Source organism: Bufo bufo, chromosome 7 (assembly GCF_905171765.1).
Source record: "Bufo bufo chromosome 7, aBufBuf1.1, whole genome shotgun sequence".
Taxonomy (NCBI): domain Eukaryota; kingdom Metazoa; phylum Chordata; class Amphibia; order Anura; family Bufonidae; genus Bufo; species Bufo bufo.
In genome coordinates, this window is record NC_053395.1 from 135,877,310 (window position 1) to 135,891,175 (window position 13,866).

The 13,866-nt window shown below is 39.6% G+C and overlaps 1 protein-coding gene and 1 non-coding gene across 2 annotated transcripts in view; both read right to left on the reverse strand.

Annotated features, from left to right (window-relative positions):
- Positions 1–2,047: 2,047 nt before the first annotated feature.
- PARD3B (par-3 family cell polarity regulator beta) overlaps positions 2,048–13,866 on the reverse strand; it is a 1,801,259-nt gene continuing 1,789,440 nt past the window's right edge. Inside the window, 1 exon segment of the mRNA XM_040441847.1 lies at positions 2,048–3,458. Within this exon segment, the coding sequence (XP_040297781.1) occupies positions 3,134–3,458 (325 nt within the window). The 3' untranslated portion in view covers positions 2,048–3,133.
- On the reverse strand, positions 9,510–9,595 carry LOC121009109. Its single transcript, XR_005780703.1, has one exon. It is a non-coding gene; the product is annotated as a small nucleolar RNA SNORD71 (small nucleolar RNA).

The following is a 13,866-nucleotide window of genomic DNA, read 5'->3' on the forward strand; positions in this document are numbered from 1 at the left end:
AATACTTCTAGTTGAGATTCCTTGTTTTTTTGGCTGGCCCTTCACCAGACCATAAAGCCTGACCATCCACAGTGAGAAGAAAAACCCACCCAGGGGCATCTCTTTTTTCTCCCTCTTATTAATGGACATACTGTTTAACATCCCTTGTGCGCTACTAACAGAACAGCAGGGGAAGTTTCAGCTGAAAAATGAAAAAAATAAACCGCATAGCCAGGGGTTTGCAATGTTCTATTGCTGTGATACATTTTTCACAGTAAAAAGCATGCAGTGACAGAAAGTATTGATTGCACACTTAGTATGGGATCAATACATTCTGCAGGGTGAATTCGCTTTGAACATGAACTATACTTGTACCTTTCAGCTCGCTTCCATTTAGTTTTCGGAGTTATTTGTTTCCTTATTTTAATTTTTTTCTGACATTAACTAGTCAGGCATTTATTAATATGACTAACAGAATGGGTAGATTGATAACTTTATTAAACCTTCTGGAACACGAATTTGACCAGGTCAGTTAAGCTACCAGCTGTGTTTTTGCAGGCTTCATAAGTACAGAATGGTGGACTGTTTATGGCAGCCTGTATTCTGATACAGCTGTGTACCTTACAGCCTATTAGTAGACTTGCACTATATGTAATGAGCGTTTCTGATAATGTTGTATTATGACAGTGTTTCTAAGCCAGCGTGCTTTGGAACTCTTTGTAGTGTCAAGGGATGAAGGGGGTGATTTATCAAGACTGGCATTTCTTATACCAGTCTTGATTCCGTGTTCGCTGGAGTAAGATGCGCCTAGGCCTCTTAACTCCTTAATGACCGGGCGATTTTCTATATTTTAAATTTCATTTTTTACTCCCAGTCTTCCCAAGGCCATAACTTTTTAATTTTTCCATTCACAGCCATATGAAGGCTTGTTTATTGTGGGACAAGTTGTATTTTCTAATACATTTTGGAGTGTACATTAAAACACAATGTGGGCACATATGAACATAGGACCAACACATATTCCCTCAGCTGCCAAGCGCACATGCAAGAGATGAGCCAGTTGAATAGGTACAAATCTGCTGAGGAATTTTAAACAAAAGTGTCTCTATCCCTGCTCCACACTTATGATCAAGCATGAGCTACTGTGATAAATCTTGTGCAGGTCTAGACAGCCTGTCTAAGCTTACGCCATCTACAGGATTAATAAATGTGCCCCATTGTCTTCAGAGGTTGACATATTTTAAAAAGGTTGGGAATCACTGCGTCAGAGGATGAAAGAGGTTGTCCAGGCTTTTTCTATTGATGACCTATGCTCAGGATAGGTCATCAATATCAGATCGGCGGGGGTCCGACACCCGATACCCCCACCGATCAGCTGTTTGAGGAGACAGTGCACGCAGTATGCACATGCCGTCTCCCTTCTCTCTTTCTGTTCGCTGCTGTTTGTCTATGGAACAGCAGCAGTGGACAGGAAGAGAAAAGGCAGATGGCACATGAGCACTTTGAGCGCAATCTCCTCAAACAACTGAAAGGAGGGGGTGCCTGATGTCAGACCCCTGCCAATCTGATATAGATGACCTATCCATCAGTAGAAAAAGCCCAGACAACCCCTTTAATATTAAAGGGTTTATGCCATAATTGATGTAAACAATAAAAATCAGACATCATATAGTACATGACAATCTCTTTATAACAAAGACAGAACCAGCCCTGCACCACACATGGATCCAGAGATGACCGTATTCAATGCTTCATTTGTTCTTCTAGATTCTCTTTGGGATTCTCTTTGGGCTAGCAGCTCTGGGGGTATGTCCTTTGTAAGAGGGTATGTTCTTTCTGCTGTAGCTCTTTCCTTGTAACTGCCACAGCTTCTAACAGTAGATACGGCTGGTGACAGTTGAAAATTTAAACTGAGCATGTGCAACCACCTCAGTGGGGTGGACAAGGAATAAGGAAAAGAACAAACAGCATGTGACGCTATACAGATACATTTTATTGAACAGCTCTTTGGCTATACTAAGGTTTTAATTACATGCAATTACAAAAATATTCAGATCTAGGTGCTGGTTTGAAAAATGTAGAATGTGTTTTGTGGCACAACTGCATTTAATGAAATTACTATTATTATATAAAAGTCAAAGAAGGACTATACTGGAGCGTCTCTTCAAAGATAGCAGTTTATTGTTAATAAAAATCCCTTCATATAAGTAATAAACTGTTCCAAATAGTATGTTCTCATAAATTCAGACAAGTTATTAATATCCTATTTTGTTTGTGCTTAAAATGATTTACATGCAATATGTATGCACTGGGGAAGGCCATACACAAATAATCCAACATAAAAGTATAGTATTTTATCAAACATCAGCTAGTTAAAAATCATTTATTCATCTATATAAAGTGGTCAGCATAAAATCCAGTTGGGTCAGGATTGTGTAACCCTAATCATGATCCAGTGAATCTTGTCCTACATCTCAGAGGTAGCCTACAATTGGCTTACTGGAAAACATAGGAAGATACTAGTGGTCTATTGAGTTCCATTGTAAAATCAGAGAAGTATACAAACAGAAATATGCTACAATAAGAATGACTGATGGACACTTCAAATTACAAACTAAAGTGTCGATGCAGATCTCTTTCTTCGGGAGAAGACATTTGAAGCAAAGAATCAAGTACAGTATAAAAAACAGGAAAATGTAAAATATAAATGTAAAAAATAAACTATTTCTTCTAGGAGTATTGCTGTCACTAGGGCATCAGGCAGGAATGTAGAATATATAATACATGATGCTTTTTCCTGTATCACAAGACAGTACTGGTAGTCATTACAGAAGTTACTGATACTTTATCGTAGATGTTATGGCCACCTGTGAATGCCACACAACCAAATGTAAAAGACCTACCTAAAATTCCTTCATATCCAGGAAATTGAAATACTGAGAACTATACATGTGGTTATGATCTATATTTAGAAAAACATATAAACTTAATGCACTTCTGGAATGGTTATTGCTGTACAGAAGGCTGCAGCGACACTTCACCTATCCGTAGGGTACCATTAAAATATTTTGGAATTTGTATATTCAGCAGCATAACATGAGTTATGACAGTCAAGTCTTGGTATTCTCTTTAAATGTATTGATTTCTGTTCAGTCTATACAGCTGCAGTCATGGGGTTTTTCTGTCTTGGATCTTGGGTTCTGTATTGGTACCGGTCTTGCCCTAACCTCCCTCCAGTACCATAGCCTGGTAATCTGTTTGCTTGAGGTGGAGAAGGTGGCACATCTTGTCGTAGAGGACCCTTGGCTGACGGTGGATGATATGGAGGGAATCTGTAGTTCTCTTGTTGATGGGAGTGGGATCTGGGATAGGTACCTTTGGCGCTTGGAGATGCCACATCATAGTAGTAAGGTGGTTCCCTGTCTTTGTACATCGCACGTGGACTATTCGTGTACTCAATAGGCTCCACAGGTCCAGGTCTGAAAAATAAAAGCAATACATTACCCATAAGGTATCTAATGTGTGGGTTCAACATTGTGGCTATTGTTATTTTTCAGATTTGAATGCCCTGTAATGGGCACATATATATATATTTTTAATTATACAGACCATCTAAAAGACAATACATTAGTAAGTGCCTTGCATTAACTTTGTATACATGATAAATGCCATTTGCTGAAGTGAAACAACCTTTTAATGTAGGGAATTTATTAAGACTGGTGTTCTTTACGGCAGTATTAAAGCAACCCACTGGTTCAAGAAAAAAAATCTCATTGCCTGGAGAACGAACAGAACTCGTACCTGGTGCCGTGCATTTCATCATTTCAGCTGCAGATGTACCGATTCCCAGGCTCCTGATCATTACTCTGCATTTTGTACTCCAAGACAATTCCTGCTTACCCCCTCGGATTGGCCAGCACTGCTCAAGAGAGCAGTGCAGGGCAATCCAAAGGCAGCAGGGAGAGTTTTGGGCTCTAAAATGCACAGTGTGCATCAGGCAGTCTGAGAAGTGATGAGGCCAGCTTGCGTGGCAGAAGAGGAGCCCAGGAATCAGTGGATCTGCAGCTGAAATGATGAAAAGGAGGGCACATGGTGTGTGTTCTGTTCGCTCCCCAGTTAATGTGATTTTCTCTTGAACTGGAGGACCACTTTAAAGGGCATCTGTCAGCACATTTATACCTATGAAACTGGCTGACCTATTGCATGTGTGGTTGGCAGCTGAAGGCCTCTGTGTTGGCCCATGTTCATATGTGCCTGCATTGCTGAGAAAAAATATGTTTTATTATATGCAAATGAGCCTCAAGGAGCAATGGGGGCGTTGCCTTTTCACCTAGAAGCTCTGTTCTCTCTGAAACTGCCGCACCCTCTATACTTTGATTGACAGGGCCAGGCATTATGATGTTTTCACTGCCTGACCCTGTCAATTAAAGTGCAGAGTTGCAGCAGTTGCAGAGAAAACAGAGCCTCTAGGTGTAACGGCAACACCCCTGTTGCTCTTAGAGGCTCATTTGCATATATTAAAACATCATTTTCCTCAGCAATGTGGAACAAAAACAAGTGCCTTCAGCTGCCAAATCTGCTGACGGATGCCCTTTAATAAAAATTAACTGGCATAAGATGCACAAAATATTTTTATAATTTACTAAAAGAAAAACATTGCGATTGTTTCACTCTATTAATATAACTTTTAATGAAGTTCCTTAAAAGCATCCAAGGTTTGCTGGATCAAGTGAAGATCAAGTCCCCCGCGATTATTTATTTTAATTTTTTTCACTAAATTTCTTAACACCTGCCAATATTTTTAGTGGTAACAATTAATGATGGATCTATATATTTTATTGCTTGTTTTATATCTCATCTAAAAATTTACAGAAATAAATTTAAATAAATAATCAAGGAGGATGTAATCTTCACTTGATCCAGTAAATTATATTGTTACCATAGAGGTTATGCCTTCACTTATCTTGGTCATTTCTTAAAAATGTATTTATAGGTGCACGATAATTTTGGCACATCTTGGGAACTCGGGCATAGAGTTCTGGTGTAATTTACACTGGTTTTCTGGCGTAAGTATCAGTAATATTAAATTTGCTGGACTGCAGAGGATCTGTCCAACTTTTTAGAAGGGTGATGACTGCTGCTAATAGAAGTCACAAGGGGCAAACTTTGTGGAGCTGCTTTTTTTCTTGGCACTGTTTCCCCCCCTCCTTCATGTATCTTCCATTTCACAAAGCTAAGTAAATTTGTATTTCTAGATCCAGCTTAAAGAGGACCTTTCATGGGTCCAGACATTATGAAATAAGTAGCAGGTTATGTAGGGCATAGTGCAAGGATGTAATATCGCTTACTAGTTTGTCTGGGCGCCGCTCCGTTCACCCGCTGTGTTCCCTACAGTTTTCCCACTTGTTATGCTAATGAATAGCATTGGTACAGGGAGGAGGAGACTACCCTGTTTCTCAATGGGCATCTCCTTCTCCCTGGCTTTGCCGCGGTCCAGTCACAGCCAGGGAGAAGGTGAGCTGTTTTTTCTCCCTGGCTGTGACGCTCTCCGCTGTGATTGGACCGCAGCACAGCCAGGGTGAAGGAGACACCCATTGAGAAACAGGGCCGTCACTTCCTCCCTGTAGCAATTCTATTCATTAGCATACCAGGCGGGAGAAGTAAACAGGGGCACAGTGGGCGAACGGAGCGGCACCCAGACAAACTAGTAAGCAATCTTACATCCCTGCACTATGCCCTACATAACTTGCTAGTTAATGTCTGGAACCATAAAAGGTCCTCTTTAAAGGAAATGCGTCACCAAAAGTTTAAACCAGATAGTGACACATCTCCTATTTTCTAATCTGGTTTTATTTTCTGATTGTAGATTTTTTATTCTATTTCCTGAACATGATTATGGGGGTAGCCATCTTGCCTGAGTTCTTTAGACAGCAAAAGAAATTGCTTTACAGCAGCCCCATGGTCCATAGACACAATGGTCAGGAGGGGACCCTATTGACTTCTATGGGATAGTTTTCTAGGCATGCTTTGCGACCTGTGCAGAGGTCATTGTACAAGGAAAGAATACATAAGGTCTGACAATCACCTATTGTAAATGGTGGATCCTATCTTATCTATACAGATATTTAAATGGAAAATTAAAAATAACATCATCAAAAATTCTTTAAACCTGTTAAACATGAAAATGTGATTTAAACAACAGGTCATTTTCTGACACATTTCCTTTAATTGGCCACTACAGAGAATATTCGGCATGTATGATTTCTTGTACTGAACAGCTTTCTATTATCATGTGAATGTTTTATATAGCGATTAAAGAAATATTTATTAGAATAAAACATCTCAATGTGATGAACAGTTCTCATTTTACCAATTTACAGTGACACAAAACATGCCAACTGGATCCTGCCAATGTGACAGGTGTTCCAAAATATGGCAGTACTGAGAAGAGAACTAATACATGATTACACGGCTATAAATGTCCTCACAATCACAGAGCAGGAAGTAAATGGATTTCTTCTAAAGCTGAAAATAATATACCACCGAAACCATTCTGTGTATCATCAATTGGGAATGTTTACTGGGAGAAATTTAAATCAGTGGCAGATTGACTTCTCCACCATGGGTAGCTGAGTATGCAAGCATAATAAGCTACAGGATACCAACATGTTTGTAGAGTTTAAATAGACCTTCCTTTCCGTTTACTTTGTGTAAGAGAAGCCCAGAAACTACAGGACTGTCTCAAAAGACTTGACATGTAATACGCATAAAACTAAACTGTTGGAACGATCGTTGGAGGTCACTTTGTTCAGAGCCATTCACTGTATTATGTCACTACCAGGTGTTAAATAGTCTGTAACATGTACACAATTAAAGCTACACTTTATAAATTGGAAGGAGATATGTAAAATGTTGCAAGCTTACTGGAAAACAACTGGACCAAATATTAAATTAATACATTAGTTTATACTCTTCCCATCCAGATGTCTCTCATTTAGCACACAGTAATAGAATACATTTTAGTTTACAGGCTATGAGATCTTGGCAAGAAGTCGACGTTCTGGTTGTAAAATGAACATTAAGAACGCTCAGCATTTCCTCTGTCTGGACATTGCCTGCAATGATGCAGAGACTTCTACTTCAAGATATTAAGGAAAGCTTCTCGCAAATCATCTGATAGAGGTTTTCAATCACCTGACACAAATGCCTTGATAACTCCTAGCTACTTCATTAAAAAAGAGGACAGATGTAAGGATATTATTGACAGCTGGTATTTGGCAAATGCACAGGCTTGAAAATGCCAATAAATATACATATGAGCATGTGACGTAGTAGTTAATATTTGATCAGGAACTATGCCAGCTCATGAGCAGGAGTAGAGAATGCCTACTGTTCGAACCCTCTAAGCAGAGTTCAATAATGTGGACACACTCAGAAGATAAGCAGTTTGTGATGGTGGCCCAATTGCCAAGATACTATCTTTAACCCTTTCATGACCAAGGGTCATTGATGCCCCAGTGTCCAGGTCAAAATTTACAAATCTGACATGCGTCACTTTATGTTGTAATAGCTTTGGAACACTTTTATTTATCCAAGCCATTCTGAGATTGTTTTCTCGTGACATATTGTACTTCATGATAGTCAAAAATTAGAGTCAATATATTTCACCTTTATATATGAAAAAATCCCAAATTTACCAAACATTTTGAAAAATTCACAATTTTCTAAATTTACATTTCTCTGCTTCTAAACAGAAAGTCATAATAAAATATTTATTACTTAACATTTCCCATATGTCTACTTTATGTTGGCATCATTTTGGAAATGTAATTTTATTTTTTTAGGGCATTGGAAGGCTTAGAAGTTTAGAAGCAGTTCTTAAAATTTTTAAGAAAATTTCCAAAACCCACTTTTTAAGGACCAGTTCAGGTCTAAAGTCACTTTGTGGGGCTTACAAAGTGGAAACCCCCCATAAATGACCCCATTGTAGAAACTACACCCCTCAAGTAACTCAAAACTGATTTTACAAACTTTGTTAACCCTTTAGGTGTTCCACAAGAATTAAAGGAAAATGGAGATGACATTTCTAAATTTCACTTTTTTGGCAGATTTTCCATTTTATTATTTTTTTTTCTTTAACACATTGAGGGTTAACAGCCAAACAAAACTCAATATTTATTACCCTGATTCTGCGGTTTACAGAAACACCCCACATGTGGTCGTAAACTGATGTAAGGGCGCATGGCATGGCGCAGAAGGAAAGGAACGCCGTATGGTTTTTGGAAGGCAGATTTTGCTGGACTGGTTTTAGATGCCTTGTCCCATTTAAAGCCCCCCTGATGCACCCTTACAGTAGAAACTCCCAAAAAGTGACCCTATTTTGGAAACTAGGGGATAAGGTGCCAGTTTTATTGGTACTATTTTGGGGTACATATGATTTTTAATTGCTCTATACTAAGTTTTTTGTGAGGCAAGGTAACCGAAAAATGGCTGTTTTGGCACCGTTTATTTTTTATTTTTGTTTACAAGATTCATCTGACAGGGTAGATCATGTGCTATTTTTATAGAGCAGGTTGTTGCGGACACAATGATATCAAATATGTCTACTTTCTTTGTTGGTTTGTTTCAGTTTTACCTAATGAAGCATTTTTGAAAAAGAAATTATGTTTTTGTGTGTCCATTTTCTGAACGCCATATGTTTTTTATTTTTCTGTCGATCGTCTTGTGCAGGGGCTCGTTTTTTGCAGAAAGAGTTGAGGTTTTTATTGGTACCATTTTTGGGTACATAGGATTTTTTGATCATTCATTATTACACTTTATGGGGCAAGGTGACCAAAAAATTGGCTGTTTTGGAATAGTTTTTATTTATTTATTTTTACAGCGTTTATCTGAGGGGTTGGGTCATGTGACAGTTTTATAGAGCAGATTGTTACGGACGTGGAAATACCTAATATGTATACTTTTTTTTATTTATTTGAGTTTTACACAATAATAGCATTTCTGAAACCAAAAAAATGATGTTTTAGTGTCTCCATAGTCTGAGAGCCATAGATTTTTTATTTTTTGGGTGATTGGTCATAAGCCTTTTTGATCGCTTGCTGTTGCACTTTTTGTGATGTAAGGTGACAAAAATGGCTTTTTTTACACAGTTTTTTTTATATTTTTTATGGTATTTATCGGACGGAGTCTTTCATGTGATATATTTATAGAGACGGTCGTTACGGCCGCGGTGATACCTAATATGTGTATTTTTATTTTTTATAGGAAAAGGCAATTTATTTTTTTAATTTTACATTTTTATTTATTTATTTATTTTTACTTTTATCATTTTCACTTTTTTTTTTATCAAGTCCCTCTTGGATCTTGAAGATCCAGTGGGGCTGATGGCTGTACTATACTTTGCAATGCTCTTGCATTGCAAAGTATAATACAATCAGATGCCCTGTAGGTGGCAACAGCAGCAGCCCCGATGGTGGAGAGAGGGAGCCCCCTCCCTCTATTAACCGCATGGATGCCACTGCCGCGGCATCTATGGGGTTACAGCAGAGTGTCAGCATAGAGCTGACACTCTCTGCTGATGGCGGCGGCTCAGGAATGGAGCCGCCGCCATCACACACAGCAGGGGGATCGGGGGCAGCGCTGGAAAGGGGGGGGGTTGGGGGTGATTCAGCTGCCAGCATTGAGGGAGGCTGGGGCAGGACTAATGTATGGGGCGGGGAGGGGCGGACCGCATCAGGACAGGAGGCAGGAGATCAGCGCAGGAGGCAAGAGAGGGGCACAGATCGGGGGGGCACCAAGGGCTTGGTGGGGCACAGATCGGGGGGGCATGAGGAACACTACCTGCTTTCAGGCTCTGATCTGCAGAGCGCAGATCAGAGCCTGAAACCGGCATTTTTTCACTGCCGCGATCCGATTGGTTAGTCTGCACAGACTAACCAATCGGATCGATTGTCGGCAAGGGGCCACTCTGATTGGTCCCTTGCCGGCATTACTGAACTATATGCTGTCCGTGAAAGCAGCAGTGCAGGGGCAGAAGCTTTAATCCAAGTGTTTTGCAGCGCTTGGATTAAAGAACTGTCTTGACGTTTATAGACGTGATAGCTGCACGGGGCATGTGCAGCTATCACGTATATATACAGATTGCAGTCGGGAAGGGGTTAAACACAGATTTTCTTCATTTACACAAGTTATTATCCTTACAATCATTTGGATATTGGCATTGTCCAGCCAGTGATTTTTTTTTTTTTTACGGGTAAGACTGGCATATTCACCTAACTGATCTCCATTGCTCCTATTCCTAGACTTGCCTTGTTACTGCTGGTCTCTACTTGCCGGTCCCTTTTGACATAGGAAATGACCAGTCAGCCACAGTGTTGACCCACCTCAGCTGAGCGGTCATTTCCTGTGTTTTGAGAGGGACTAGGAAGTAAAAACCAGAGGTGACCTGGCAGGCCTATGAATTGGAGGATTGATTAGGTATCACTTTTTATTTTTATGCCATTATGACCCCTTAAAAAAAGATCCCAAGACAGACAAGCCCTCTAAAGCAGTTACATACAAATGAAAATATATCTCACAAAATATAAGGGCAGTGTTCTAAGTATTAATACTGTGTTATATGTATGGTAGAGATAAGCAAATTTCTTTAAATTAGTCCGATCAGGTCTGATTTTCCAAATTTTTTAAAAAAAGACGAATCAGGTCTGAACAGATACTACCTGAATCAAATATGCTCCAATTGTCCTGAACGTTGGTATATAACACCCTCTGGTATCCTAGGACTTTTCAGTGTTTTTTCATAAAAGATTTTTATCTATTGCTGTGCTTGTGTCCCCACATAATTCTCCTCTGGAAAAGAGACACACAAGCCAGTCTTCTTTCCAAAAGGAAAACTGAGTGGCTCATACCAGGAGCCCAGCACTTTATGGGTAACTACCCTTTAGCAGAGCTGAGCAAAGAAATTTTGCATGGCTGTGTGAGAGACCTTGGTTAGGGTACTATTTCTCATTATGGAGAGCGCTCAGTATGCATGAGGAGTATAACTATAAGCAAGTCAGGCCAACGTCCTCCGAGTTTCTGGATAAATAGATGAAAATGAGTGTATCTTACATATGCTGGTATCAGACAGGCTTAGGTAATATATTTTCCAAAAATCCAGAGGAAAATTGCCTTGCCTTCAATACTTCGCACATGTACTATGCATACTAGGAGTTCTCTCTCGTTGCCTGAAACGAATCACAAAAAAAAATCAGGTTGGTTAGAATCCAAACTTTTTGGGACATTTTGGACGAATTTCGAATCTGTAGAATCGATTCACTCATCTCTAATGTATTGTATTATTCTGCGAGCAAGTACAACAAATAAAAGGGAGCAGGGAGTTGTGGCTGCAAGTTTTTCCAAGTTAGCGGTCTTATGGTTAAGCCTAGTTGTATTGAATCCATCTTGTCGGAGAGGCAGCTCACAAGAGAAAAACCTGCAGCCGCTCTGACAGCTCTTTGCATCAAACTTTTAATGCAGTTTATATTACAAAATGTACTTCTTTAGTACAGAAACCCTTTAAGGCTAATTTCTGAGCAAATTTAACAATAACTGACCAGTGTTAATGCAGATGAACAATGTAAATCATGGTGTGTAAATGGGCCTATTGATCACATCATACAAATCTGAATAACACGTTTTTGTAATAATTAATCCATGTAAATAACATTGAGGACAATCACACATGAGAATCTGCTATGTATACTTGAAGAATTATTGTTCCTTATTTTAGGTGGCTACAGAATGATACTGATACTGGTTACTGGGGATCTGTACATTTAACCAGGCCTGTGTGATGGCCACAGTCTTTGTGATGGCCGCATACCAGACCAACCATGGCTCAGATGACCCAAACTCATAGTGATCTATGATGCTGTGAGCTCCAGCCCAACCGCTGGTCCGCTGTCCCGTACTGACCGCGTCATGGCTTAGTATTGCTCTGCTTGCTGTTATACAATTAACAAGCAGGATGATGCTTTTCATTTACTGCACTTTTAATGTATCCAAACATCAAAGCAGCTGTATTATACTCCATAGCAATGTCCACAATTGCTGCCTTTATGTGTTTTTCATGGTCCATTTACAGGACTGGGTGGAATGAATGGCTGAACTTGATTTATGCAAAGATTAAATAGGGTTAGGGCCAAGTGCTTGGTTCATATTCTGGTCACTTCATACACCACTGATTTAGTTGTGTTATTTTTTTTTTTAACCCCTCCAGCCCTATTTTACTATGCATTCTGTATTCAGAATGCTATTATTTTCCCTTATAACCATGTTATAAGGGAAAATAATAATGATCGGGTCTACATCCAGATCGTCTCCTAGCAACCGTGCATGAAAATCGCACCGCATCCGCACTTGCTTGCGGATGCTTGCGATTTTCACGCAACCCCATTCACTTCTATGGGGCCTGCGTTGCGTGAAAAACGCAGAATATAGAGCATGCTGCGATTTTCACGCAACGCATAAGTGATGCGTGAAAATCACCGCTCATCTGAACAGCCCCATAGAAATTAATGGGTCGGTATTCAGTGCGGGTGCAATGCGTTCACCTCACGCATCGCATCCGCGCGGAATACTCGCCCGTGTGAAAGGGGCCTTATAGTTTAACCTGATTCCTCTTCTGCATGGTCATGGTAAAAAAAACTTTTTCTTGCAGGTTGTGTTTTTTGTAGTATAGTAGATTTTGTGATGGAAGTGTTATTACCATGTAATGTCTGGACAGTACAATTTTATGGCATAAAAAATTCCCATAAATCACTTAACATAATATTTTGAGGAGACTGATTAAACCAATAGCTGAAATCTTTATTGCCCATACCAAATTCTCATTAGGACCCATGTGAGTCTGCTTCCACTTTTCCTTTGAAGACTCTGTTCACAGTGGTTTTTGTCATTCTGTCAGGGTTTCCAACATTATTGGATGCAAGAATAGTTTAGTCTCTCACTCTAGTCTTGCCTTCAATAATACCAGAACCCAGATCGAAAAAAACTGATGAACCTTATAATGTGTCAATGAGATCTGTCAACACTTGGCATCCATTTGAAAAACAGATTCGACATAGCTGTTGTGGCATCATTGACATCTAAACGGATTCGGCATAGCTGTTGTGGCTAGTGATGGACGAACATCTGCCGGGACGGTTCGCGAAAAGCGATAAAATGTTAGCGAACCGCAAGTTCGCGGCGGGTCCCATTAATTTTAATGGCAGGTGAACCTGAAAAACCATTAGCTCATATTTGCAGCCAAGAAATAATTACTAGAAGTGCACAAATAGCCCCACAACATGGACAGTGACATACCAGATGTATTATTTGAATTTGCTATCTCCATTCATAAAAAATTTTCATTGCGAAATATCGGCAATATAATTTTCGCGTACGCGCATATGCAAATGCACTATACAGTACCCAAATGCACTATAAAGAAAGTATATTGGTATATAACACCCTGCTTCAATCAGTTTTTTTGGGGGGGCGACTGGTATATCACACCAGTAGAAATTATTTGTTCCAATAACGCTTGTCCCTCTATATACCTGCAGTATCGCAGCAGAACCGCACACAACTGCTGCACAATAAAAATGCACTATAATATACTTTCTAACATAGAAAGTATATTATAACATTGTACAAGGAAGGCAATCCATTAGAATATACATAAAGATAAAAAGTAACCTTTAATAATGTTACTATGAGGGTCCATTCACACGTCCGTAAGTGTTTTGCGGATCTGCAAAACACGGACACTGGCAATGTGCAGTCCGCATACTCTGGAACTCGCTACCGCAACATATCAGACTCTCAACTACAGTGGAATCCTTCAAAAGAAACCTGAAAACCCAC